This window comes from Agelaius tricolor, unplaced genomic scaffold, assembly GCF_023055355.1.
Source record: "Agelaius tricolor isolate 1412-34295 unplaced genomic scaffold, bAgeTri1.0.p SCAF_1, whole genome shotgun sequence".
NCBI classification, from domain to species: Eukaryota; Metazoa; Chordata; class Aves; order Passeriformes; family Icteridae; genus Agelaius; species Agelaius tricolor.
The window spans coordinates 57275590-57299725 of NW_027269261.1; the positions used below are offsets into that span (position 1 = coordinate 57275590).

At 41.1% G+C, this 24136-nt stretch overlaps 1 protein-coding gene across 2 annotated transcripts; it reads right to left on the minus strand.

Annotated features, from left to right (window-relative positions):
• Positions 1–221: 221 nt before the first annotated feature.
• Positions 222–17727, minus strand: IYD (iodotyrosine deiodinase). Of its 2 annotated transcripts, XM_071435645.1 has the most exons (8): positions 16678–17727; positions 14968–15030; positions 13971–14126; positions 12403–12642; positions 6059–6253; positions 3836–3995; positions 2472–2628; positions 222–786 (listed from the first exon to the last, which is right to left on the minus strand). In XM_071435645.1, the coding sequence occupies exons 4-8, from the start codon at positions 12581–12583 to the stop codon at positions 604–606; spliced, it is 876 nt and encodes a 291-aa protein (XP_071291746.1). In that variant the 5' UTR covers positions 12584–12642; positions 13971–14126; positions 14968–15030; positions 16678–17727; the 3' UTR covers positions 222–603. The 2 variants fall into 2 exon arrangements, with proteins under 2 accessions (XP_071291746.1, XP_071291754.1); XM_071435653.1 differs by lacking the exons at positions 14968–15030; positions 16678–17727 and having other exon boundaries at positions 13971–14599.
• Between the last annotated feature and the right edge of the window lie 6409 nt (positions 17728–24136).

Genomic DNA, 24136 nt, shown 5'->3' on the forward strand with positions numbered 1-24136 from the left:
AAATTATTTGTATGCCTTGTTCCTACTCAATTTCCTCCAACCTGAGACACTTGTAGCCGCAATAGTTTAAGAAAGCCTGGTACAGAAAAAGTTTTTGAGATCAATCAAGCAGAGAAATCCTACCATTGAGGAGAAAAATTCCATCTTTCTACACACAGTAAACACAGTAAAGGGGAAGGGGTGTTTAAACAGCACACACTGGCCAAGATAGGACAGCTCAGTTTGACCTCTTTGTATCTTTTAATACAACCTTCATTAAAATTCTTAAAATAACTGTGTAATGGCAATCACAAAAGTATAAAGAAAATATATATTCCAGCTCAAGAAGAGATTCGTCCCCAAAATGCATGAGAAAAATCAAGTGATAAGATCATTTAAATGCCATTGTACATATCCCCTGTAACAACACCCTGGTCAGATAGGTAACAGCAGCTGTCCAAGGCCCAGTGCTTGACTGCTCACTGCTGTTAGTAGATTACGAGCACTAAAAGAAATAGAGGTGTAAACAGCCAGAGCAACAACAACACAGGGGGACGATGCACAGAAACAGTAGTGACAACTTCAGCTGTCAGTAGGGTTGCTCTCCTTCCCCTGGCACTGGGCTCACATCACCACCATGATGTCTTCCAGCGGCTTCCGTGTCAGCGCAGGCACAGTGGCATCTTTCCTGGGATAGCCAACGGGGAGCAGCAAGAGGAGCTTCTCGTTCGCTGGCCGCCGGAGCAGCACCCGCAGCTGCGGGCCGCAGTTCAGCGGGGTGGAGGTCACTGTGTACAGACCCGCGTTCTGCAGCAAGACAGACAGCAACAGAGAGACAGAGGTCTGTGCTCTTTGTTTGTAGTGGTTGTTCCCACCTGTACACATCCTTCTGTCAGCTAGCCCAGAAATGCTGCTTTGTTAGACCTGCTGCAGCCTTTAGAACACCCTGATTTATTAACAGACTCAGTGGCATCATGAAGGATGCCTGCTCTGCTTACAGAGAAGTGGAGCATTTCTCCACCACAGCAGCAGCAGCACAGTCTGCGTGCCATGCCTGTGTGCTGTAGAGCCAGAGCCTGCCTGCTGTGCCAGTGTGATGGGGAATCCATGGCCACAGGGAAGTTGAGAGGCAGTTTTGGGGATATGATTGGAAAGTCATCCCATGGTGCTGGTGATTGGACTAGATGATCTTGAAACATCCATTCCAAACCAAATTATTCCCTGATTCTACAATCTGGCTCATACAGAGAACTATTTCAGGTCTTGCCTCCATACAGCTGGCAGGAAGATGCCTTGTGAATGCTGGAGCTCCTCCTCAAGAGCTGTACCTTGCAGTGAGAGGGGACACAGACTCTGCCTCAGAAGTTGTCACAGGAGTCTGTTGGCGTCTCTCACACTGGCCATTGTTATGGATTACATCAGAATCCCAAAATAAGTCTATGTATCACTCTTCCTCTCATTCAAAACCTCACAAAAACCCTAAAAATTCTGGGCAAACAATAAAGAGCTGACATCATCCAAGGTGTGATCACACAGCTGAGTCACTTCCTGAGAGCTGCACATGTGGTTTTCAGTCTCTCTGTCTACTCAATGCAAGCATTTTGGGAGGCTTTGAGATACAAGTCAGCCAGGGACAGGTGCCCAGGAAATGCACCTATCATGTTTAGTAATCTCTACAATCTTCTCAAGAGGAGAAGAGCTAACAGTGATGGTGCTGAATGGTGCCTGAGGAGCAGCAATGCACGAAAGAAAGTGTCATTCAAAACAGAATGGAGGAGAAATGGCAGTGCCTGGTAGGAAGTTGGCCTAATATAAGAGGAGGCACCTTGCTGTTATCTTGCTGACAGGCCAGGTTAACTATCAGAATAGCTTCTCTATTTAACACTTGTGTGAGTACATCAGGTACAAGAAGCAGAACTGAGCACTGAGAAACCGCTGAGAAAATCTAACTGGCTGGTGTCAAACATGCTGAGCTTTAGAGATCAGTGCACTTTCAGAAATGCCTCAGGAAGACTGATTGAAATAGTACAGCGTGTTCTGTGGAATATGTCCCTGATTTTTTTTTCAGCATTGTATACTAAAAGTGGTTTGGTGTCAAGCTGTTTTATAGAGATTACTGAAAAGAAGGGGCTAGTGTGGCACCACACAGTCGTGCTTGGGTAGTCTGAAGAGCTTGTCAGCCCCGTTAGCATAAGGCAGAAACCACAGGAGCTGAAGCCTGTGCCGAGAAAAGAGTGACAACTCTGGAAGCTACATTAGCTTTTTCTTCCTGCTAACCAGTACTGAGGATAGGAATCACCTTCTCAGATGCAGACCTGTGTAGAATAACATTAAAACTCAAAACTAAGATGTATTGCCAGGAATTGGAGTAATCCAGGAGACTAAAAATGTTAAAATCTAAACTGAGTTCCACCCTCATTTGGGCAGAACAGTCTTGGTAGGTAATCCAAATTAATATATGGGCTCACAGTATGTTGGTTCTGTCAACGTACCTGCAGTGCAGCAAGCAGGATACCACAGGCAATGGAAACACTGATTTCATTGTAGTAGTGGGTCTTCTTTTTGCCATTTGGAAGCCGCCCATACACCTGCTTGAAAATTAGGATCAGATATGGAGCAGTGTCCAAGTACTCTTTGATCCAATTTGTTCTGCAAAAGAATGTTTAAGACATTTATTTTGCAACCTTTACACTTTCCTGTAAGTTACATTTACTGTCTGCAAAGGGGCACTAAAGATACATGACAATTAAAGCAGTAGGCAAAACCTTAGAACATTTACTGCAAAGGATTAAGTATTATCAGCTTAAATAGAAACATTTCAGAAAGTAAAAAAAGCTTGAATAGAGTTCTCAATTTTAACAGATTTGGCTGAGGGCTTGATATGCTCACTCTGAAGAGTGGAATTGCATACAAATAAGAAATAGCTCTTGACCTCTTATCTATGAACTGGCCTCATGAGCATTTGCCTTTGTGATTATTTAATTCCTGGAATTTTGCAGATTTGCCTGTTACCAGCAGTACCAACTTTTTTGTCATTGCAGGAAAGCCTGCTGTCAGAAAAGTTCACAACTTTTTTGTCTAAAGTCTAAACTGAAATATATTCCAATGGCAAAAGTTGTTATTCTGTTCCTGGATATTTCATCCCTGTTACAATTCATTTGGTTCCCAATTTCTTAAATGACAATCATGATATAGGGTTTAGATAAGAAAATGAGTGCTTTCTACTGTTGTCACTCAAAACATAAGAACCTCTGGCAGTTGTTTGCATAGCACATAAATTTGCATAGCACCTAAGCACCCAAAAAATAGTAATATAATCAAACAAGTAGGGCAAGTCAACCCTACAAAGCTTTGTGCACATGCTCCATTTGACAAGCCAGGACTCAGTAGACATCTTCCCATTGTGTGAAGTTAAGCAAGTCAGTCAGACTTGGGAGGGCATTTGGAACAATTAAATATTGCATAATTCAGCACTTGGATAGGGACAGGCCTTGGGGCTTCCTCAGCTGGTAGCAAAGCTTCCAGTGACTTTGGGAGCTTGACTGTTTGGCATACAACAGAAAAAATCTGGGACAAGAGTTTCAGTTGCAGAGGTTACGTAGGAAAAAATAATGATGGAGCCAAGTGCTTGGAAAACTTTCAAAATAGAGAATAATAATCCCTTTTACTGGAAGCAATTTTATGAACCAGCCACCAAGGCACAGTTCTACATATATTTAGAAGTTTTTGTTTTCAAACATAGATTTTAGAAAAACATTAAAAGTGAGAGGGAGGAAGAAATAGAAAATTATAGAAGTTTTTCCTACACTGAAACAACAGCTATCTTCACACCCCTTAGGTAATTGACTTTTCGTACCTCAATCTTTTCAGGTCATTAACCCATCTGTCTCCCATCCTTTTTTTGTAGTTGATTTCCTCTTCTTCTTCTACAATTTCACGAATCTTACGTTTTAAATATGGATCTTGCACTACCACAAAGGTCCAGGGCTCAGTGTGTGCTCCACTAGGTGAAGTACCTTCATACAAAAACAGGGAAAAGTAAAAACCCAGGAAGGAGGGTAGGCAGTGAGAGATATCAGTTCTTCCTTGTGAGCTTTTAGGCTGACCAAGTGAGCAATGGGAAAGCAAGTGGATGAGATGGGAAGAAAAGGATTAAGTTCTGGTGAAAATCCTGTTCATTTCTTTCTCAAAGAATGTGAAATCCCGTTGAAGAACCGAGGTTAGTCCTTTCATACTGCCATCTTACAAGAAGCTAGTGCTAAGGATTTGTAAAAAACTCCTTTTTTGGTGGTTCTTATGACAAGGCAGTAATATGGTGCAATATATATGAATGCAGTAATGTTATTACAAAGTGCTGTACCAAAAACAGAGCTCTGTCTGAATAGACAGCCAACTCTGACACGTGGTTTTAGCTAAAGGGTGAAAACAATGGCTTTCAGGAAAACAAGGCTGAGTGATCCCCGGCAGGAACCTGTTGCTGACTGACAAAGATAAGGAGCTGTGCAACACAGACATCTGCCACAGAGTGTACAGGTTTGAGTTTGTTGTCCCAAAGACAGCTGGTGTTCATAGGTGTAGACATATACATGATATATATTATATATATTTTTTAATATATATTATATATATTAAATCTGTACTTGTTCACCCACCAACACCACTGGAGAAATATTTTAACTGCCTAGAGGTTAAAAGCCAGAAGCTGAAGAATATATATCTGCACAGGTTCACAGATATAGACATTAAGAAGACTGTTTAGATCTCCCTGGTCCCTCATACACATTTGAAAACATTTGAAGAACTTGAATGCATACAATACTAAGGACTGGTTTTAGTTCAAGAAATACTAGATAAGCAGCTTGAACTCTCTAATTATATGAAAATGTTTTTTATTGTGAACCTTGCCTCTCCTCAGATTTGGGTAAAAACTGATGGCATTCATGCTTCCTTTTGTTTTCTTTTTCTCTACACAGCCCAAAGCTTTCAGGGTTACTAAGTACTTCATCTGCACGCCAGGCTTGTTTGCTTTGCTGCATTTGCCAAAACATGCTCAGTGTTTTAATGATGCCTAGTTAATTAGAGGGAGATGGAGACTCTTTACAGTGTAGTAACAAAGCTGCTTACAGTTCTTAAAGGAAAAATAATGCACCTCAAATGTGGAGATTCTTTAGATTATTAACCCTGCTAAAGGCTACTGAACTTTTCTCTAAGGCAGCTTGGGAATATTTTCTATAGTAGCAGCAGCTGGCTCATAGAATAAGAGAAATCATGACGATCAAAACCACTCCTGGCTGAAGTCGATGTTAGTTAGGCAGAGATGAGATTAGGCCAGGACATTACAGTAATGATTCGAAATACATAAAATCTCAACAACGGTAATCCATTTCTGATATTCAGTCAAATAACCTCTATTAGGGTCCTCAGCATAACACTCCAATCATATGCAACAGGGGTCTAACACTAATGTTGGAAGGACTGGAAAAGGTTTTTTAGACTGAAATTCTTTCCCTTTATTAAGCACCAACCATTTATGCCAACATATATTCAATATGTATGGAATATTTTACATGGCTGACACAATTTAATCTATTTGTTTGTGGAGGGACCCCAAAATGCAAAACCCACACATGATAAATATCATTACAATGCATTAAATTTTAGAGCATGTGAAGTACATATGGCTTGCCATTTTTGAGAAAACACTTCAATATTTCTATTTGAAAGATGTCTCGGTAAACCACACATAAATTTAATTTTAAATAACATCTTTTATAAGTTGAAAATTAAGTTTTTTGTTCCATGCTGTTGAAATGCTCTTCTTCCCTTGTGGGTGAACTGCAAATACAGAGAAATTGGGGACTCCAAACGAGTCTCTGACATACAGTTGTTCAAGCTGAGTAATTTCCAGTCAATCAATGGGTGCTAATTCATTCCAGCTACAGGTGAATCTAGGAAAACCATAAGCAAAATTCCAGCTCCCTTGGCTTTTCCACACCACCTTTTACACCACAGCTACAGAGTTGAACAACAGTGTTGGTCCTTTATTTTTCCCCCAGACCTTGAACCACTCAGTACCTACCTGCTGTTCTGATGACATTATCAATGACCTCCCTGGGGACTGGCTCATCACTGAGAAACCTGACAGATCGTCTCTTATTTAGAAGCTCATAGAATGTCTGTGACCTCTTGATCATTTCAGCCTCAGAGTAGCGCTCGCCAGTGAAGGGGACATGGGCAACATTTTCTTCAAGTCCTTGCCACTCTTCCTCACCCTCTGCAAGAAAATACAAAAATACAAGTGGTTAGGGATTTTTTTTTTTTTTTTTTTTGCCTCAGAATGCTGTTAATATCCTTGGCATTCACACTGTAAGGCACCTTATCCTGCACTGGCATACGCTGCACTTCTACACCAGTGGTAAGGCAAAGTCTGAGGTTCCAGTTGACACAACTCATTGATCCCCAGCTCCAGCTACTGAATAAACACCTTGTTTAGATCCCAAGAGGCAGGAGGGTCCTGACCTGCTCTAGCAAGTGTGATCCACAAAGAAGTCATTGCCTTCTCCACTTCAGCCTGCAAGCCTGCCTGCAAAAATGGGTTACAAGCTGAAACAGCATTGAAAAAGCGGACAGCCTTCCAGCCCAATTTTCTCAGCAGGTTAATGTGAACGTGTGTGTTCCTTCTTGAGCTGTCTAATGAGGAAAAAATCAATTAAATTATTGAAGTTAAGGAGAGAGCTTAACTACCAATATGTGTAAAATCTCCTCTGAAGAGCTGAATGTCAACTTCTTCCATATTCATGTTTCATAGGAGAAACATTGCAAGCTTTGGCTCTGCAGAAATGTGACTTTGTGGTTAAGCTCTTTGGTTTCCCGATACTTTCAGCATAAGAGGAAAAGGATGTCAGGCATCTATATTTAGGATAACAACATATCAAATGTAGGATATTGTGTTTCTTGGCTTTAATTTAAAAACTCAAAATGATTCTCCATTTCAATGAAATCTGTCTGTTCATATCACAAAATGCATCTTCTGTTGTCTCTGAGGCCTCTTTCTCCCCCATAATCCTAGAATCAGCATCGACAGCATTTTTTGCAGCTATGATCTGGAAGTTAAAGCTATTTAAATGCTACATTTTGACTAGTCAATAGTATTGAGCAATCTGCTACAGAGAGCTGAGTCAGGAAAAAATATTCCAGTTCTTTTTCTGTTGCTATTAGGCTATTATTCCCAAATCATAGCAATCTCCAGCACAAGTTCAAACAGCAATTACTACTGTGTTTTAGTAGTATGCAGTTGCCTTAGAGACCAGGCTGGTTTTTTGTTCATTTTAAAAGCAGTGAAATATTCACGTGTGGCTCAGCCTGTGCAAAGGGGCAAAATAAATCCAGTTTCATTAATTGAATCTAAACTGAATGGTTCTGGTCCCCAAACCACCATCATTTCATTTTGTGTACAAAGAATTCACCCTGAGAATTTGTTTTGTTTAACATTTCATGCCTGTGATAAGTGCTCTTGGCCATAGTCTGCAAGGACCTGGCTCCAGGTTAATGGAAAGTAGTGAGCCCTGGTAAAAATTATTTTAGTGATCATCTTGTGCACGCTCAAAAAGTAAAAGGGTGCCTCTTGGTAATGTTCCCTGTGTGATTTACACTTGGTAAAATAGTGAGTGCTTGCTTGTTTTGCGTTGTGGGGGGGTTTTCCTGTGTAAGTAGAAGAGAAGTGAAGCTGCTGTTTGGTCAAGATATCTCAACTTAATAATAAAGTGAAAAAAGAAACGTACTTTCAAAGATTTTGAACATGGGACAAAGGTGACAGGGCCAATGAGAATGGAAAACCTCAATACACTCAACATGGGAATACTGGCTGAAACAGAAAAACCTAGAAGTGCAGGAACTGACACACAAAAACAAAACTCTCCTGGCAAACTTATTTTCTTAAAATAAATTAATCTATTATCTATTCTCTTCCATCATGTGTCTACCATTCTTTCCTAGCAGTTAACATGATCCATATGCTAACTTTAAATCATTATCAGCACCATCTGTTTAGTGCATGCACTCCATATCTCTAATTGCTGTGTTTAGACACACTCCTGTTTGTACAGTCACGTTACACAATACCACAAGTGTCTTGCTTACGTCTCTTTGCATTCCACCACTTGATGGACAACAGACATCCCGCTAGCAAGTCTTTTACCTTGTTAGCCACATTCTCAAGATTGCCATCAATTCCATCAATTGCCATTTACAGTAGTCATCAAGCTTCCTGCTTTTTAAGTAAATCTGGAATGATTTTGGCTCACACATCCCAAATGGAATCTCATTTTAAAAGTACATTTTTCTATCTCTATCAGAAATTCCTCTCTGGATACATTTTCAGATGATAACTATGTTCTTCCCAGCAGTCCATATGGGAGGTTATAATCAGCCTGCAAATCAAGTAATAAAATTTACCTCAGTTTGAAGCATGAGTTCTTAATTAAAAACTCATACTGAGAACAGTAAGTTGTCCTTTCACTTCTGTTGGCCACTTATTTTACCCACACTGACACTTCTCTGTGTTGCTGGCTTCCAGCTGTATGTCATTAAGACATTTCACTTTTACTCTCCTTGGTTTTATGCAAAGACCACTAGATAATATTAACGATTGATCCTGAGACTGATCCTTGAGAAACCGCAGTCAAGACTACTGCATTTGCTTTCCAAACAAGTTTCTTCTCCATAGAATTGCTTCCTGAGCATACAATTCCTCTCTAACTCTCTTTTCCAGTGTAAAGACATGATGCATAGGAAAAAAATTCAATGTATGTAAAGAAAGCTTTCACATCTTTAGTCTTAAATGCTGGGTAACTGACCCTGTGGGTTCTTTATCTGATTAATGGCACACTGCTGCAAAATGGGCCACTACAGGAATCCCAGTAGTGAATCCAGCCCTGAACTGAGTGTGACTAATAGGGAACTAAAAGAGATGGATTACCCTGCTAGTGGGTTATAAATAGTGCTTAGCAGGCTAATCCTGGAAACCTCAAGAGTGGATCAGGGATCTTAAGCAAAAGAAGTACCAAGTTGGAGAGGCACAGACCCTGGAAAAAATAACCCAGCATCAAAATATTGTGAAAATTACCTCAACTGGAATATAGTTGCTGAAAGTTTCTTACAATCTTAGGGTAAATAGAGTGGCTATTATATAAAGAGAAAACCTAGTATAAGAAAAGCTGAGAGGTAATCTGGTTGCAATCCATAAACCACAGGAGAGTATATGCTAGGGCTAGAAGAGAATCCTTTGAAATCAAGAGGATGGAACAGATTAAATAGATATACAGTAGTATTAAATAAGTTTGGGCAGGCAGAAAGGTAGATGAAGGTTTTTAACCCTATCCTAAGAAATTCTGGACCATCCTTTCATCAAGGTTAAAGAAAAGGGGTGACAAAAGTCCAGTTTTCATGTTCATTAAGCTGATGACAAAGGCTGGATGTATTTGCAGCAGCAGGAAGATACACACAGTAATGCACTGTGTCCATCTGAGTCCTGTGTTCCTAAATGATACAAAACATGAACTGTCATTGAAAAGGAGGTTTAAATTGCTACTGCCTCATCCATGTCAGTAGTAGTATTATTAAGTTTTTGAAACTGGGGAGAGGAGAATGCTTTTAAGTGGGAGAGGTCTATTACAAGGAGTATTACAAGCAACTAGCAGCGCATTTTCAGGAGGAATGGAACATTTGGGACTTTGTGTGCTGTTTTGTAGTCCTTAAGTAGAGTGTATCATCAGTGTCCTTGCCAATCCACAGCATAACAATCTCTCATTCTGGATCTTAATATAAATGATGGAAAAAGTTAATAATATAAATGAAGAAAAAGGTTATGGGATAGATGGGCGTGCAAAAAAATCTGAAGTAATGCCAGTTAAAGCATTAAACAAATGGACTGAGTGCTTTGCACTTAACAAAAGAACTGAGGTTCTGGCTGCCATGAGAAACATCCATCTCTTCAGCTGTGGAAACACAACACAGACAAGCTCAGGAGCACTTAGCCCTCACCATTCCACCCTTCACTGCCAATAAGTGACCCTACTGAGTCTGCCCAAGCAGTTCAGCTCCTCACACTGAATGCTCTGCTGCTCAAAGGCATGTCCTTCTCATGGGAAACTTCCCTGAGGGTTCCACTGCAGGGAAGGCTCGAGGGGCTACAAGTGACGTCAATGCTTTTCTGTTTTTCTAGCTGAGTGCTTCACTCTCTCAGCAAATAGACCTTGCTTTGGTCAGGGACATGAATCAAAAGACTTGGTCTTCAGCTGCACCTTCCTATTCAGGGGGCTGCTGAAAATTCAGCTTGTTCACCTGGAGCAACCTTAGATTCTAGCTTTAGAAAAGGCCTTAAGAATGCCACCGTCATGTTACCTAACTCAAATTCTCTTCAGAGGAACTTAATCTTTAAGCACAAGCCAGCCAGAGACGTTAAGTAGAACTGAGCTTGTCTGATAAAGTAAGATACATTAATAAAATAACAGAATTTACACAGAAGGTAAAGCATTCTTTAGCATTTAAAAAATCTCTTCTTACATCTATGTTTCCATTTCAGCACCTAATGCAGTCAGTGAAAATTTTAACACTGACAATAAGGTTAACATGTTTTGATCCTAAATTAAGGCTCTAGCAAAGTAGCAGATCCTTACTAACTCTTTTTCTTCTCCTTGCTACTCTTCTCATTTAGGCCAGGCTGAAGAAAAATTTCCCTATGAATGATGAAATTATTTTAATATTTCTAGAGATAAAAGACACAACTATTTTACAAAGAAATTGGTTTGAATCCAACACAACTAAGGGAAAGGTCATTATTTGTTAGTAAAAGAAAAAGAGCAAGAAACTTTAATATTGGATGACAGGGTATATTGAGAAAGGTTTTATTTAAAAGTAAATAAAACTTAGTAGGTAAATAAAACATAGCAACAGTACCAACATGTTTACCTGTCAAAAATTTTTTGCAAGCAATTTCTTTTCTGCAACAAAGCTAGTACAATTTTGAATTTAGAGCCTGGATAACAGGGAAAACAACTAACACATAAAAGACCAAAATTTTATATATGGAGCTACAGCAGTGAGGCTCCTTGATAAGAGCTAATAGGTTTGTTTATGCAAAGGATCTAAATTTTTTAACTGATAGAAACAGCTATAGTCCAAGATGGTAATTCATAGCTTATCATTTGAACTACCCACAGGAATTCTAATTTGCAGCAATTTAACTGAAGTAGTAAGCCATTAGTGACAAAGAAATTATGGAATAATTTTATACATAATCTATTTTGCATTGAACAAAGGATGCAACAGGTGAACTGATTTGTAAAGAAATTTTCTATGTTTGGAATATAGTCAACAGGGTTTAAACCTTTCTCGTTTTCAGAAACTGATAAACAACACTAACTCAAAGTACACTGAACACTGAGAAAAGAGCTAAATTAGTTCTTAGAAATAGGTCTATATGCAGGACACTGTAAGTTTTAAGATTCCTAGAAGCAGACTGGGGGAAGTGCTATTATGGGGGAAAAAACCCAGACAGACCCCTCAACATGTCTTTGAAACGAGCTTGAGGGAGAAAAAAGGAAAAAAAAAAAGAGCTGCATTAACTACAACTTTCAAAATTTGATAGGAACAGAACTCTGTAGATTTTTATTTTACAAAGAAATAAAGTGAGTTTATGGAGGATAGTTAGGAAGTAAGAAGAAGGAAGGGTACATTTTTAGCTTAGACTTTTGTCCAAGCTGTGAATCAGAAAAAGCTAATGAAAATAAAGGACATTCTGTATGGGTTCAAATAGGCAGCTGAGTGACCAGATTATCACCACCACCACATTTTGTTCTTAAATATTTGATCAACACAGCTCTCAACAAAGCTGTCATTGACATTCTCAGGAGGCACAAATGGAGGACATTTGTAAAAACAGTAATAAACCCATTTCCAAATTTTTAGCTGTGCTGAGACCAAACGTGTACCACTGAGTGATAAAGTGGGATTACTTGCAGGTAGAAACATCTGCTCAGGTCTTCCCTTTGCTCACACTATAAGACCTGGGAAGAGACTGTAGGGAATTCAGCAGGATCTCCTCTCTTTCCTTACACTGTCCATAGAGTCCCTCATAGGTCTGAGATCTGCTGAACAGAGGAAGAGACAGGAGTCTCTGAGAATATATTATATATATTTTGCACTCTGATTTCTGGGGTCTGGAGGGAATAGAAATGTACACCAAGAGTGACATGACATGAGGACTGCCTCCCTGGCTGGGAGCTGACAAGCTCAGGGCACAGCAGCAGTGCTGCACTGAGCATTGCTGCCACTGTGGAGAAGTCCCAAAGTCTGCACCTCCTTTATTCATATCAGCAGATAAGATTCAACCAACAAAAGTGTTTGGGATAAGATTTTTCTTACCTTCTTCTTCTAAGGGATGGTCAGTGCCATCTTTTAAATCTTCATCCACCCACGGGCGAGATGGATCCTTGCTTTTAGTGTCACGTTTTTCCTTCTCTCCATTTGTCTTCTTCATTATTACCCCAATCAAAACACATATAATGGCTATAAAGACTGGTGTGAGGGAAGAAAAGAGTGCCATGACTATGGAAATGTGGAGCCTTTCTTCCACGTTCAGTAGTTTCTCATGAAAAGGAGAGGCTGAAGAGGGAAGAGCAACAAAGCAGTAAGCAAAAAGGGGTGGACTCAAGGTCCAGTCCTCTACCCTATCTTGCTTCTACTTTTCAGACACCGCCCCCACAATCTCATCTGTGATGGGCTCCTGCTGTTAATAAATAGCTTCTGCAGTTAAAAAACCTCCAGACCCAGGTTTATATATTTTCTGAGAAGAAACATCTTAAAAACAGCAAGCAGAGTCATTGACCATACATATAAATGCTGTCCACTGCAAAATAAATTTAAAAACCTCAAGGTCTTTTCAAACTCCAGACTAAGGCAAAAGACTTCTCCCTTCTTATTTTTTATTGTTATGGTCATCCCAGTAATCATCCTTGTAACAGTGATTGTGAGAAGATACAAGTGGGAATGTGACTTTTAAAAACTAATGATTCCTCTTCAATGTTTAACTCATAAAATTAACATTTACATGTATCCTAGGAATCCAGAATATCACCAATCACAAATCAGTTTGCAGCACCACCCTCAGCTCTGTCAATGGGTCAATAAAACAGATAAGTAAAGGGGCAGCATTGCCTCTCTATAAAGCGTGAGACCATTCACAGAGCCCTGTATTCATCCTGGCTGTTCTGGGGGAACTGACAGGAAGAATTCAAGGTAATCAAAGTAAAAAATATGTGAAGGCTGCAGTGAATTTAAAAGGCATGCCTCAGCATCTTATCCAAGATTAAAAACCGATAGGATCCTGGTATAATCCAATAATGGTCAATGTCTAAATGCTTAACCCATTTTTACCTCAGCCAGCTGCTTGGGAACTGAACCAACACAGCAACACTGATTTGCTGTCTTTGTCTGGGGCTGTTTGGACATACTGGATAATGAAATGTCAGATGGCAGTAGGTGCTGAGGGCTGTGCTGGAGAGCAGGGTGCAGGAGTGTTCTCTGCATGCAGTCACCAGTGTCCATCAGCTCTTCTTAGCACCTGCCAAGCCCATCCTTGCCAAGCCTCATCTCATGCCATACAGGGCCATTTCTGATGTCCTGGCATCCATGGCAAGATAATCCACATTTTGATTAAGCCCTCCCAAGATAAGTGGGAGCAGTTGTGAGTGTAGCCCTACCAGGAGATGGTGAGTCCCAGCTGGCACCTGCAGGGAGTCATTGCAGCCCCCTTTCCTCAACATGGAAGCCAGGACACAAAGGGGAGAGAGAATTTGGGGTATGCACAGGTTCCCTCCTGACAGGTTCTCAGTCCATGCCCTACCACTCATGCCTCTCACCCCACCAGTTTTGCAGCACTGGGCACACACTCACTGCTCACATTTGACACTGTCACTCCAAGGGCTCCCTACCTTACAGGGTTCCAGCAGATACTGCCAGCTGCCTTGAGGATTGATCTGTGTGTTGGGAAGCACAGTGACCAGATGCTGCACAAGAAGAGGAATGTGTGACCACACTGGCTGGCCACACACAATGATAGTCTGGCTGACAGTCCAGACCTGTATCCTCTGTTAATACAAGATCCCTGTGTTAAAAGGGCAAGGTCAAGTGAATTGCACAGCTGTGCACATATTGTCCAAACATGCTTAGAGGCAAAATGAAACTGCCTCAAGGCTTGTACCCAGGCTGGGCTTTCTCAGCTGCCCAGCTCAGATACAGAATAAATACTTTACTGCTGTTCACTGCATCCTACTCCAACACACAAGCCCCCAGTTCCTGCAGGTACCAGTCCTTATGGGTAGTATTTGGGATCTGTGTAAAAAGGGTGGCCCCAGTACCAGCCAAGGGATTGCACAAATCCATCAGAGATGTAATAAAGAGGACATGAGAAAGTTGTGTTAAGGTTCCTAATTTAATCTAATACAGTAAAGTTGGCAATAAACTTCCATTTTACCTCTGCTAAGAGGACAATTTTGTTGAAAATTCAAGCCATGAATTTTGTCTTTCCTACCCTCCAGTCAATTTGCGACCTGGGACGTGTGCTTGGGTCATTGATTTGGGCTGCATGTATAAAAAGCCCCCAAACCAGTACACTCTATAGGAATAGAAACAATTATCATTTGGGGGAAAAAGAAAATATGTAAATTTATCCTCACTCTCCTTGATTTAGAGTAGATATTTAAACTCATTTGTCCCACCTGCTGGCTGTCCAGTCATGGGGAGAGGTACTTTACCTAATCCCAATTAGAAACATTAAATTAATTCATGAGAATAGAGAAGGAACCTGCAATTTCATCAGACACATTTTCAACAACCTACTCTGTGGCAAGGGAGGAAAACAGCATGTGGTCTAAATGGCACTGACAGTTTCTCCCACAGGGAATGTATTAACCTTGATTATTCACATACACGTAAATTAGGATCTGGATGCTCTGCAGCTGAGAATCCATCCTATGAAGAGACAGGTCTGTGCTGAAAGAGAGAGAAGCAATACAGAAGGGTGAATTATGTTGTTTAAAATAACTACCTCTATTTGCAATGCTGGAAACTTTGTAATAGCTCACTGTTCCAGAATAAGACTTCCTTTCAGGTGATATTAATTTTTCTTTTGTAGAACAGAGAAAGAAAGAAAGTTAAATAAAAGTGACTTTGGTATTAACTTAAGCAAAATCTATGTGGTGTTACATATTGAAAATTGTTGGGTTGCAGTTCAATACCACAGAAACCCCAGCCTACCATGTTTAATTAAAATCTGAATTAGTTTAAATAGCTTTATATTGTAAGCATTTAAAACAGAAACATGGTGCTGTCTTGAGGAACTGGGGGAATGGGTGGGTGGAAGCAGTTAATTTTGTACAGTAGCTTTCAATCAGTTTTTCTGTTAATTTTTTTTTTAATCCAAGCTTTATAGAAATGTGATTAATATTATGGCAAAGTCCAGGAAATTTATTACAATTATTTCTCTGCTCTACAGTAAACCCTAAAAACTAGCAGCTGAATTTTTGGGGGTTTTTGAGTCTCAGAAAAGTCAGGAGAAACTTTACAAATAATCCTACTCCTAGAAATTAATGGAGCTTTTCTGACAAACATGGAAAGACATTAGAAAATGTTGATAGAAGTACAACAATTGCGAACAGCAAAGTACTCCACTATTACTGCATGAAAAACATGTAAGCACTAAAAGGTGCTAAAAGGTACAGACTATCATACTAAAAGCTTCTAGTCCCAAAATACTTTAATATTTCCCACTAAATTCTGTGGATGGCTGTTGTTCTTCTGAAGGAAAAAGCAAAAAAGTACTCTAGTGTCAAATACAGCCCTTTATTTTTTTTTCCTCAAAGAAAAAAGTTGTGATGAGCAAATGCCAGTATGGATGGACCCGTGGTGGGACAGTCACACAAGGATCACCCATGGGCACAAGACTGTCACGTGGTGGGCATGGGCACCATTGTAGCCTGCAAGGACACTTGAAGCCAACAAACAGCACCTGCTCATCATACATGTTTACTTTGAGAAGTCTCTTTATTGGAGAACTCTTTGGACTCCTTCTTCAGTGCTACAGAAAATTAGATCTAGACATTTGAAAAGGGATCTAACACATCTATTCAGAATTGTTTAACTATCAGAGGCAAAGTATGGCAGTTAAAGCACCTAATTTAGGAAGGCTCTGAGGCTTAGGAAGGCATGTGGAAGGAGGGACCACTTCAGGCAGTCCTTAGCCTTCTTGTTTTTCCTAATCATCTACCTTTGGCCATATACACACAGGCTACAGCACTTGATGTCCTCACATGGATAGGATTTGGTACAAGAAGTTGTTGTGGTGTAAGAATGGAATTACATAATTTAGTGCTCCCACTAAAATGAAAGTGACGACCAACTCCCCTCCTAGCCCTGCCTCCAGTGAGACAGACAAGGGCAGGTATCCTTAGTTGAGATATGAAAAATTTACTAGAAACAGCAATGAGATTGAAGACTGTGTTTCCTTCTTGCCTCTTGGTGGGAACACAGTTGGTATTTTGCTTTGCTGGTTTTTCACCATGTCCATGAGAATGTGACAACGTTCATCTTGCCATTTTACTCCAAAAACCTGAATTTCCTGAGCAGGTCCTTTAACCTTACCTTGTTTTATTGCAGAACTGGCCTTTAGGAGGATCAGGGTTATCTTCTCCGCTTTCTCAAAAACTTCCTCTGCCATGTTGCTCCATACAATGATGTCATCAAAGAACTGCAGGTGTTCTGGAGCCTCACAGTTTTCCAGTGCAGCCTGGATCAGTCCATGGCAGATGGTGGGACTGTGCTTCCACCCCTGGGGGAGTCAATTCCAGATGTACTACATGCCCCTCCAGCTGAAAGCAAACTGAGACCTGCATTCTGCTGCCAGAGGAGCGGAGAAAAACACATTGGCAATGTCAACAAGCCACATCATCCTCCTTGGAAGTGAGAATCCCTTATTTCTGCCTCCCCCTGATGAATTGCATGGTATAGAGTAACAACTTAGGCACACCAACGCAGCTCCAGGCTCTGCCACCTCGTGGCTACAGCTAAAAATTAACTTGTCTTTGGCTGAAACTAGGACAGAATCTTACTGTAGCAAAAAGCAGATATGTGTTAAAGAGAAGAGTAGAAGAAATAGAAGAATGCTCACAGTGAACATACAGAAGTGCGGAGTAAGATGAAGGAGGTGCTTGCAATAAATACAGCACGAGTCTATGAGAGAAAACATGGTTTTGGGTGCTGGCTATAATTCCCATTGCAAGTATCCTTTGCTGAACATCATCAGTTACATACCTGCAAGGAACACAAAGCCCCTGTTTGGACCCTCAAGTAATATACCAGTATGTGGTGATGAAAGGGTCCACCAAAAAAATCTGTGTTTATAGCTAGAAGCAAGAAAAATTCACCACTGGGTATTGTCTAGAGATGCAATAAAATACTGCATTTGCTTCAGAGGTGAGTTTCACACTGAAGCTTGTGTTTACCAAAAAAAAAAAATTTCCAAAGGCTATTTCAATGCCATCCTTGGTCAGCTCCCAAGTCAGTATATGCCTGCTGTGGGCAAGGCAGAGGCATGCATGAGCTACTTAATCCAATTTCCCAATCAACACATTGAGACAAATGTCTGGGATCAGCTGAAACTTATCTATTAGGTATTGGCATTACTAAAAATATCATTAGCTTCATAAGCATCTCCATCTCTGAGACATATCTAGCAATCCCCTCCTGCCTCTGCCAGTGACCAGCACACAGTGCTTCTGGGCAAGGTGACCCTCACTTTTCTGCTGCCTCTTGCCTCTTCTTGCACTCACACATACAACTGCCCCTTGCCCCAAGACAGCTGTATGATCTCTTTATGACCCCTGGAGATATCACATATCTTGCCTTGGAGCATTAGATTTGATTATCTTTTTCATTAACTTAGCTCAGATTGCCACAAATGTTATTAGTGCTTATGAACTAACCTTTTGAAATCTAGCAGGACAGTAGGTAATAGAATTACATCCCATGGCAACAAAAGCACAAGACAATAGAGCACCATGCAACAGAGCAATTCTTTCCATTTGTCCTCAGTATAACGCCCTTCACTTGCAAACTCCCTGTGTTTATGTACCACAGGCAGAAAAAATAACCTAACTATAGACATGATTCACTAGGATCTTTCTAAATAGAATAATCCATTTATTGGGATCTGTCTTAACAGATACACCATTAGTTGTTCTCAACAGGAAAAACAAGTGCTCCTAAAAATATTTCTGATTTCAGAAAGTAAATTTAACCCAGAGACTAATTTGCCCCCCGATTCATAGCAGAACAAGAAATTTACTGTTGCTCTACCAACATTACCACCACAAAGCTGTAGGAGTGTTTCCACATGGCAGGAATCTGGTGGACATTAGTGCTACTCATTGAAGTAAAGCTGCGTGGCTGAGTTTTCAGAAACTCACTAAAACTCTAAACAAAAATCCCCAAAACATCACTGAACTTACATGGAAACCACCAAGGGTCTGCAGATAACACAGACCTTGGAAGATATATGCCCCAAATTGGGAGCAAAATAAAGACAAAATATTGTTTTTCCACAATCACTTTTAGGCACAGACTCATAATAGGCTGTGTTCAAATCTGTTTTATTCTGTGAGTTACCTTTGATACCAGCTGATGGGGGAAAGTAAAGTCAATTTCTGAGTAGCCCCATGTAAGCACAAAGCCTAATAGAGGCTGTTAAAACCTCTTCAGATAGGGGTGTTTAGGGAACAGGAAAGAGGGGTAGCAATGGTCTCCTCCCAATGGCCAGCAGGCTGAGAATAGCCTCTTTCAGATCAAATATCACAGGAAACATTCTCTGCATATTGGGCCAAAAGAGGGGAAGGCAGGGGCAGAATGCAGAGACAGAAATCTAAAAGGCAGATTGTGTTTGACCACAGTGCCCAGGGTGTGGGGCTGAAGCACATGTATAGGTAGACCAAAACCAGCTCCATTATCAGAGCCAACACAGTTACCACCATGCCAAAGGCTTACCCAACACCAGCAGAGACTCTGACAGCTCCTCCTGCTGGCACCCTGCAGCTCCCCAGCCTTCATCCCCAGGGTCACAGAGCCCACACCTGCTCTGCATGGGCTTCTGACTGCAGCATAGGCATCATCCCAGATGTCTCTTCCTTGTCAGGAGAATGAGTGTTTATAGCAAATTTATAGTCGTGCCCCACATGATCAGGCTTTTCAGATCATGATGTCGAGTGAGGTAACAGCAGTAGAGAAATGATAACTGGATGTCCTTTATAGCTGATGTAAGAAACATTGCTATTGTCTTTTTGATGCTAAGAAGAAATACAGGGAGGAAAAAAACCAGAATAAAAATACAAAGTAAAAGGTAAAAGAGGACAAAAATTATCTCCCCTGTTTTTTTAGAGCTGGATTTTTATTTCCAATTGCTAATATATCCTTCTTTTTGTATGTTCACAGAGAGGAAAACTGTCTTTTGTTCCATACTGCTATGACAGGACAGCTGAATGGCAGCACGGAACATTTTAAATCAGCATTTCAAAGCTTCAGCTGCTCCAGGAATAGCTATTGCTATTACTTCACTTATTTGCACCAAATCAAAACATGGCTTAGCTTATTTGAAGAGTTCCTTAGCTGATTACATCTAAGCCTCTAAAACTTTATCTAGGAAAACAGTTTCTAGCTATGAACATGAAGGAAGCCTTGAATTCCTATGTAATCATAAATAGCAATGTTCAAAGGGCTCAGGTTTTTTGTGGGTTGCTTGTTTTGAATTTTTTTCTTCTTCTTTACGTGCTTTGAATGAGTTTCATCTCCTAGCCCCCTGAAGAAATCTATCATGAGTCTGAAGCCCTGTCCTTACTGCCAAGGGCATCCATAGCCTCCTCTCATCATTGAGGTGGATGTGTCCATCATTAGCTCTACCCTCTTCAGCTGCTCTCCTCCACAGGAGTCACACCTTGCTGTCTGCAGGGTTGGCTTGGGTGGTAGAGCAGCCACACGGGCTCCTCACCCAGCCTAACAGAGAGCATCTCCCTAAGGGGACTTTGCACCCCCCTGGAACTACCTCCAAGTGAAACCCTTCCTCCCTTCCCACAGTGGAATCAGTGGCCAAGGATCAGCTAGGACGCTGCTTCACCTGCATCAAGGATGATGCTGTTCAGTGTTTCCCTCTCCCTTGCTCCAGCACTTGTTGCTTATGAAGGGAAGCTGGGAAGCAAATGCCTGTGCAATGCACAAAGCCCAGAAGAGCACATGTGCTGACCCAGCTCTCAGGTAAACCACAGAGACATCAGACACTGTGGGAGACATTTTTAGAGCGCCTGATAATGTCAAATATTCTGGTACCCAGAGAGGGTGGGGTAGTTGGTTAGTCAGGTCAGCACATGCCGCAGCAGTCCTGAGGCTGGAAGTCAGTCAAGGAACCCAGAATTGCCAATCTTGTTCTTTTCTTGAATGATCTGCTCAAAGAGAAACCCCAAGCACACAGAGAATTTAAACAATATTTCCTGACAAAGATATTTCCGCCCTTTTTCCCAAGGCTAGAAAGGAAAACATTTTTCCCACACAAGTCACTGACCTAAGAGTTCAGGAGATGCAGATCTCTTGCCCAACTCTACTGTTACTTTTAACCCTATGTGTAAATATTTGTTTATTAACCTGTCACATCAGATAACCAGCAAATCGCTTCTCTGGGGTTGCAATCCGCCACCTGACAGGTTGCCAAGGGATGATTAATATTCACCATCTTCCCTCCTATAGAAAGGAGCTGCAGCTTTCCCTGGCTGGTCAAGGGGAAAAAAAGAAAAAAAAAAAAAAAAGGGAAAAAAAAAATAAGGAAAATAAGGCAGCCTTTCTCACAAGGACAGTTCAAAATCCCAGCACTGTTCAAAGAATTCACTTGACTCAGCTAACACTTCTTTACAGACAATTGCTCCCTGAAATTGAAACTGGATATTATTGGACTGTTTGAAAAATACAACTGTGTGAGACAAACTTCTTGAAGTTTGCTATTCTACCAGCCAGTGAACTTGGCATGTGGTTCCTCCCAGTGGGGTCAGATCTGATTTATGCATACTGAGCTTGGAAATGGGCTGATCTGAAATTTTCCTCTGTATCTTTGGGATCTAAGTTCATTGAAAAGATCAGACTAACTACACAGGCAAAACCCACTGTGAAACTCTTCACATCACAGATATATTATGACTGTAGTCATTGGTATGAGGAAGAAGAAACTCAGACTCCACAGAGGTTACTTTACTTAAAAACGTATGAATGGGTATTTCTAGAAAAATACAATGTGCACCATAAATGAGTGAACTCAGAGATCCAGGCATTCTGCCAGATTCCTCACCCTCACCTTGCCACCAGTACAGTGACAGAACAGACTTCTGCCCTGCCTGATGCTCCCAGATTATCTTGCAGCAACAACACAGTCCCTGTTCACTGCACATGGAGCTCGCTTGGGACAGCTCTGCACGCGTGGGTGGTGCTCTTTCAAAGGTTGCCAAGGTGCTGCCCCTATACCAAGTGTCTTCCCACCCTCGATCAATCATATCTTACCTTGCAATCAGTGCCCTGCAGTCCATTACAGTTAATCAATGCTGGAGCATCTTCTGTGTCCAAAGAGATAAATAAGCTCGTTTTTCAGTATTGACTGCAACTGTTTGCTTTTCAGTGTGATTTCACTCCAAAATAAAAAATAATTAGGACCTACATACTGCTTTCTCTGTGCCACAGCTTCACCCTGCCCCTGCTAACTGTGAGGTAGTCTGTCATCCTGTGCTTTGCCAGCAGGTACACACACACCCTGAGGATCCTACTTTAGAGCTTTGTCAGTGGCTTTTTGCAGCACGAGAACCCAATTGCTCATTTTAGTCAGGTTTGTCTCAGTAAATCAAAAAGCAGCAAAGCTTTATCTATGAAACCAGGCGGGGCCCCTGTCCAAGCCCTGATGTTAATTGAGGTGCCCTCTGAGAAGCCTTACCTCCCACCCAGAATCAGCTGCCTTTGAGGTTGTGCTGATAGCAAAAATAGACATGGTATGTGACCAGCACTTGGTTATTTCCCTTTCCTCAGGCAGTGCCTTATTATACAAGGCTCTGAGGGCTGTGGCTGTACAACTAACAATCTGTGAAAGCATATTTCCCCAGCGGTTCCTTCCGAGCAGCATGAAAGTGTCAGATGAGGACAGAAGCTGGCATTATGCTACTGGCATGACTGAATCACAACAGGAGCTCTGTTGTTAACCATTTAACTGTCTGAATACATTGCACAGCACTGTCCTGTCTGGTTTCTGCCCAGCATTATTCCTATTAGAGAAGGTTCAGGGAGCTAATTGTCCAGCAAAACTGTGTGATGAGCCTCTGAACAGACACCAAACTGACAGATCCAAGCAACTGTTCAGCTGTTCCAGCATCCTGGCAATGGTGGCAAAAATGCCTCAGATGATGCTAAGTCCTCATCTCTTTCAAAACCAGGTCCTTTCATGGCAATGGTTAAGGCAGATCACTGAAAGTATGTCAGTCTTCTCTTCAGAAGGTAAAGGCTTGAATTACCATGACCTCTGCTTGATGGGCTTCTTGTGCTAGAAAGTGGCTTAAGAAAAGGCTTCTTTTCTGCACTCTTCATCACCCTTGAATCAAACCCTCCTGAGGACACTCTGAAAACATGCTGATACAAGCTGACAAGCTCAGCCATAGCCCAGGGGGAGGCAGTACATTCAGGCCTCACAGAGACAAGTCTCTCTTTCCCAGTGTTGTCCTCTGGGAGCTGCTTGGCAGCAAACAGCTCTGCTCATTTAGCATCAACCTGCTCACCTGCTCCATCCACCCATGCTGTCCTGCTTCATCTTCCTCTCACTTTCCCTACCTCTTCCCTCTCCTTTTATTTTCCAATGTCGCTCTTCCCTTTTGAGCCTCCGTCACAGGTCCAAACACCCTTTAACAGCACAAATATTGCCTTTCCTTACAATCAGGACATGAGAGTCAGTGAAACCCTAACTCTAGTTGTCTGGATGTTGGCAGAGGAGCTCACCTTCAGCAATCACCTCCCATACTATGATTGCCCTCCAGGGTGCACTGCAGGTTCCCCAGAGCAGAGCCATCTGGCCTGAGCAAAAGAAAGAAGGCAGCACCAATGACATGTCTTTTGTGCCAGTCTTTTGTGCCATCACTCCTCCTTAAACCCATGCCCTAACTTGACAGGGTAAATTAAAGGCGACATTTGGGGTGAGATGAAACAAATTTAGGGCAAATTCTCTTTTTGCTGTTAATTTGGGGACCTCTTGGTTTCAGAAGGGGTTATTCTATGATTATTCTAACAGCCTGCCAATAAATCTGATAAGAAATGAGTCAAGCTCTCCTTTTTCCATGCCCCTGTTTACAATTATAATTGGTCTCTTTATTTCCGTAGTGTTATTGCTTAGTGCACTGCAGTACTTCCAGCCTCAGCAAGATTAAAGGTAGTAAGAATCTTAACCTTACATTTCATTGCTCCTGTCAGTTCAAGTTAGCTACACAATATCATTATGCTTTTATATATAACACAGAAAAAACAAGTTGTACTTCTAGTATTCCTTTTAACTAAATCCATTCCTTTTCTAGGCAGGAGATAGCAAAAATTAATGGCTGCTCTCATAATATTTTATGATCTTGAACATCAAATATTCCCTGGTCGCTGAATCAATTAGGATTCATTGACTCCTATTAACGGTTAACAGGGTACTGTGTTCTTCAAGCAGACATTAATAATAAGGCTTTGACTCTGTGAAACCACACTAGATAGCCAGGAAGTCATTTAAGTTACATGCAAGACTTGGTTTGCTGGAATCAAGAAACATGAATGCATTTATTTTCTTTAACACATTGATGCCAGCCAAAGTTCCCACAGCACAACTTTAAAATATGATGTCCTACTTCATCATTTTTGCATAATCCCTTTTATTATTTAGTTGTGTTTCAGGTAGACAGAAAGACAATTTTTCTGATCACTATCAGACACAAGACACGAGGAAATTTAGGATCTGTAAATTTTCAAAGGATATTTTCAGAAAATACTTTAATATTAGTGCATCATT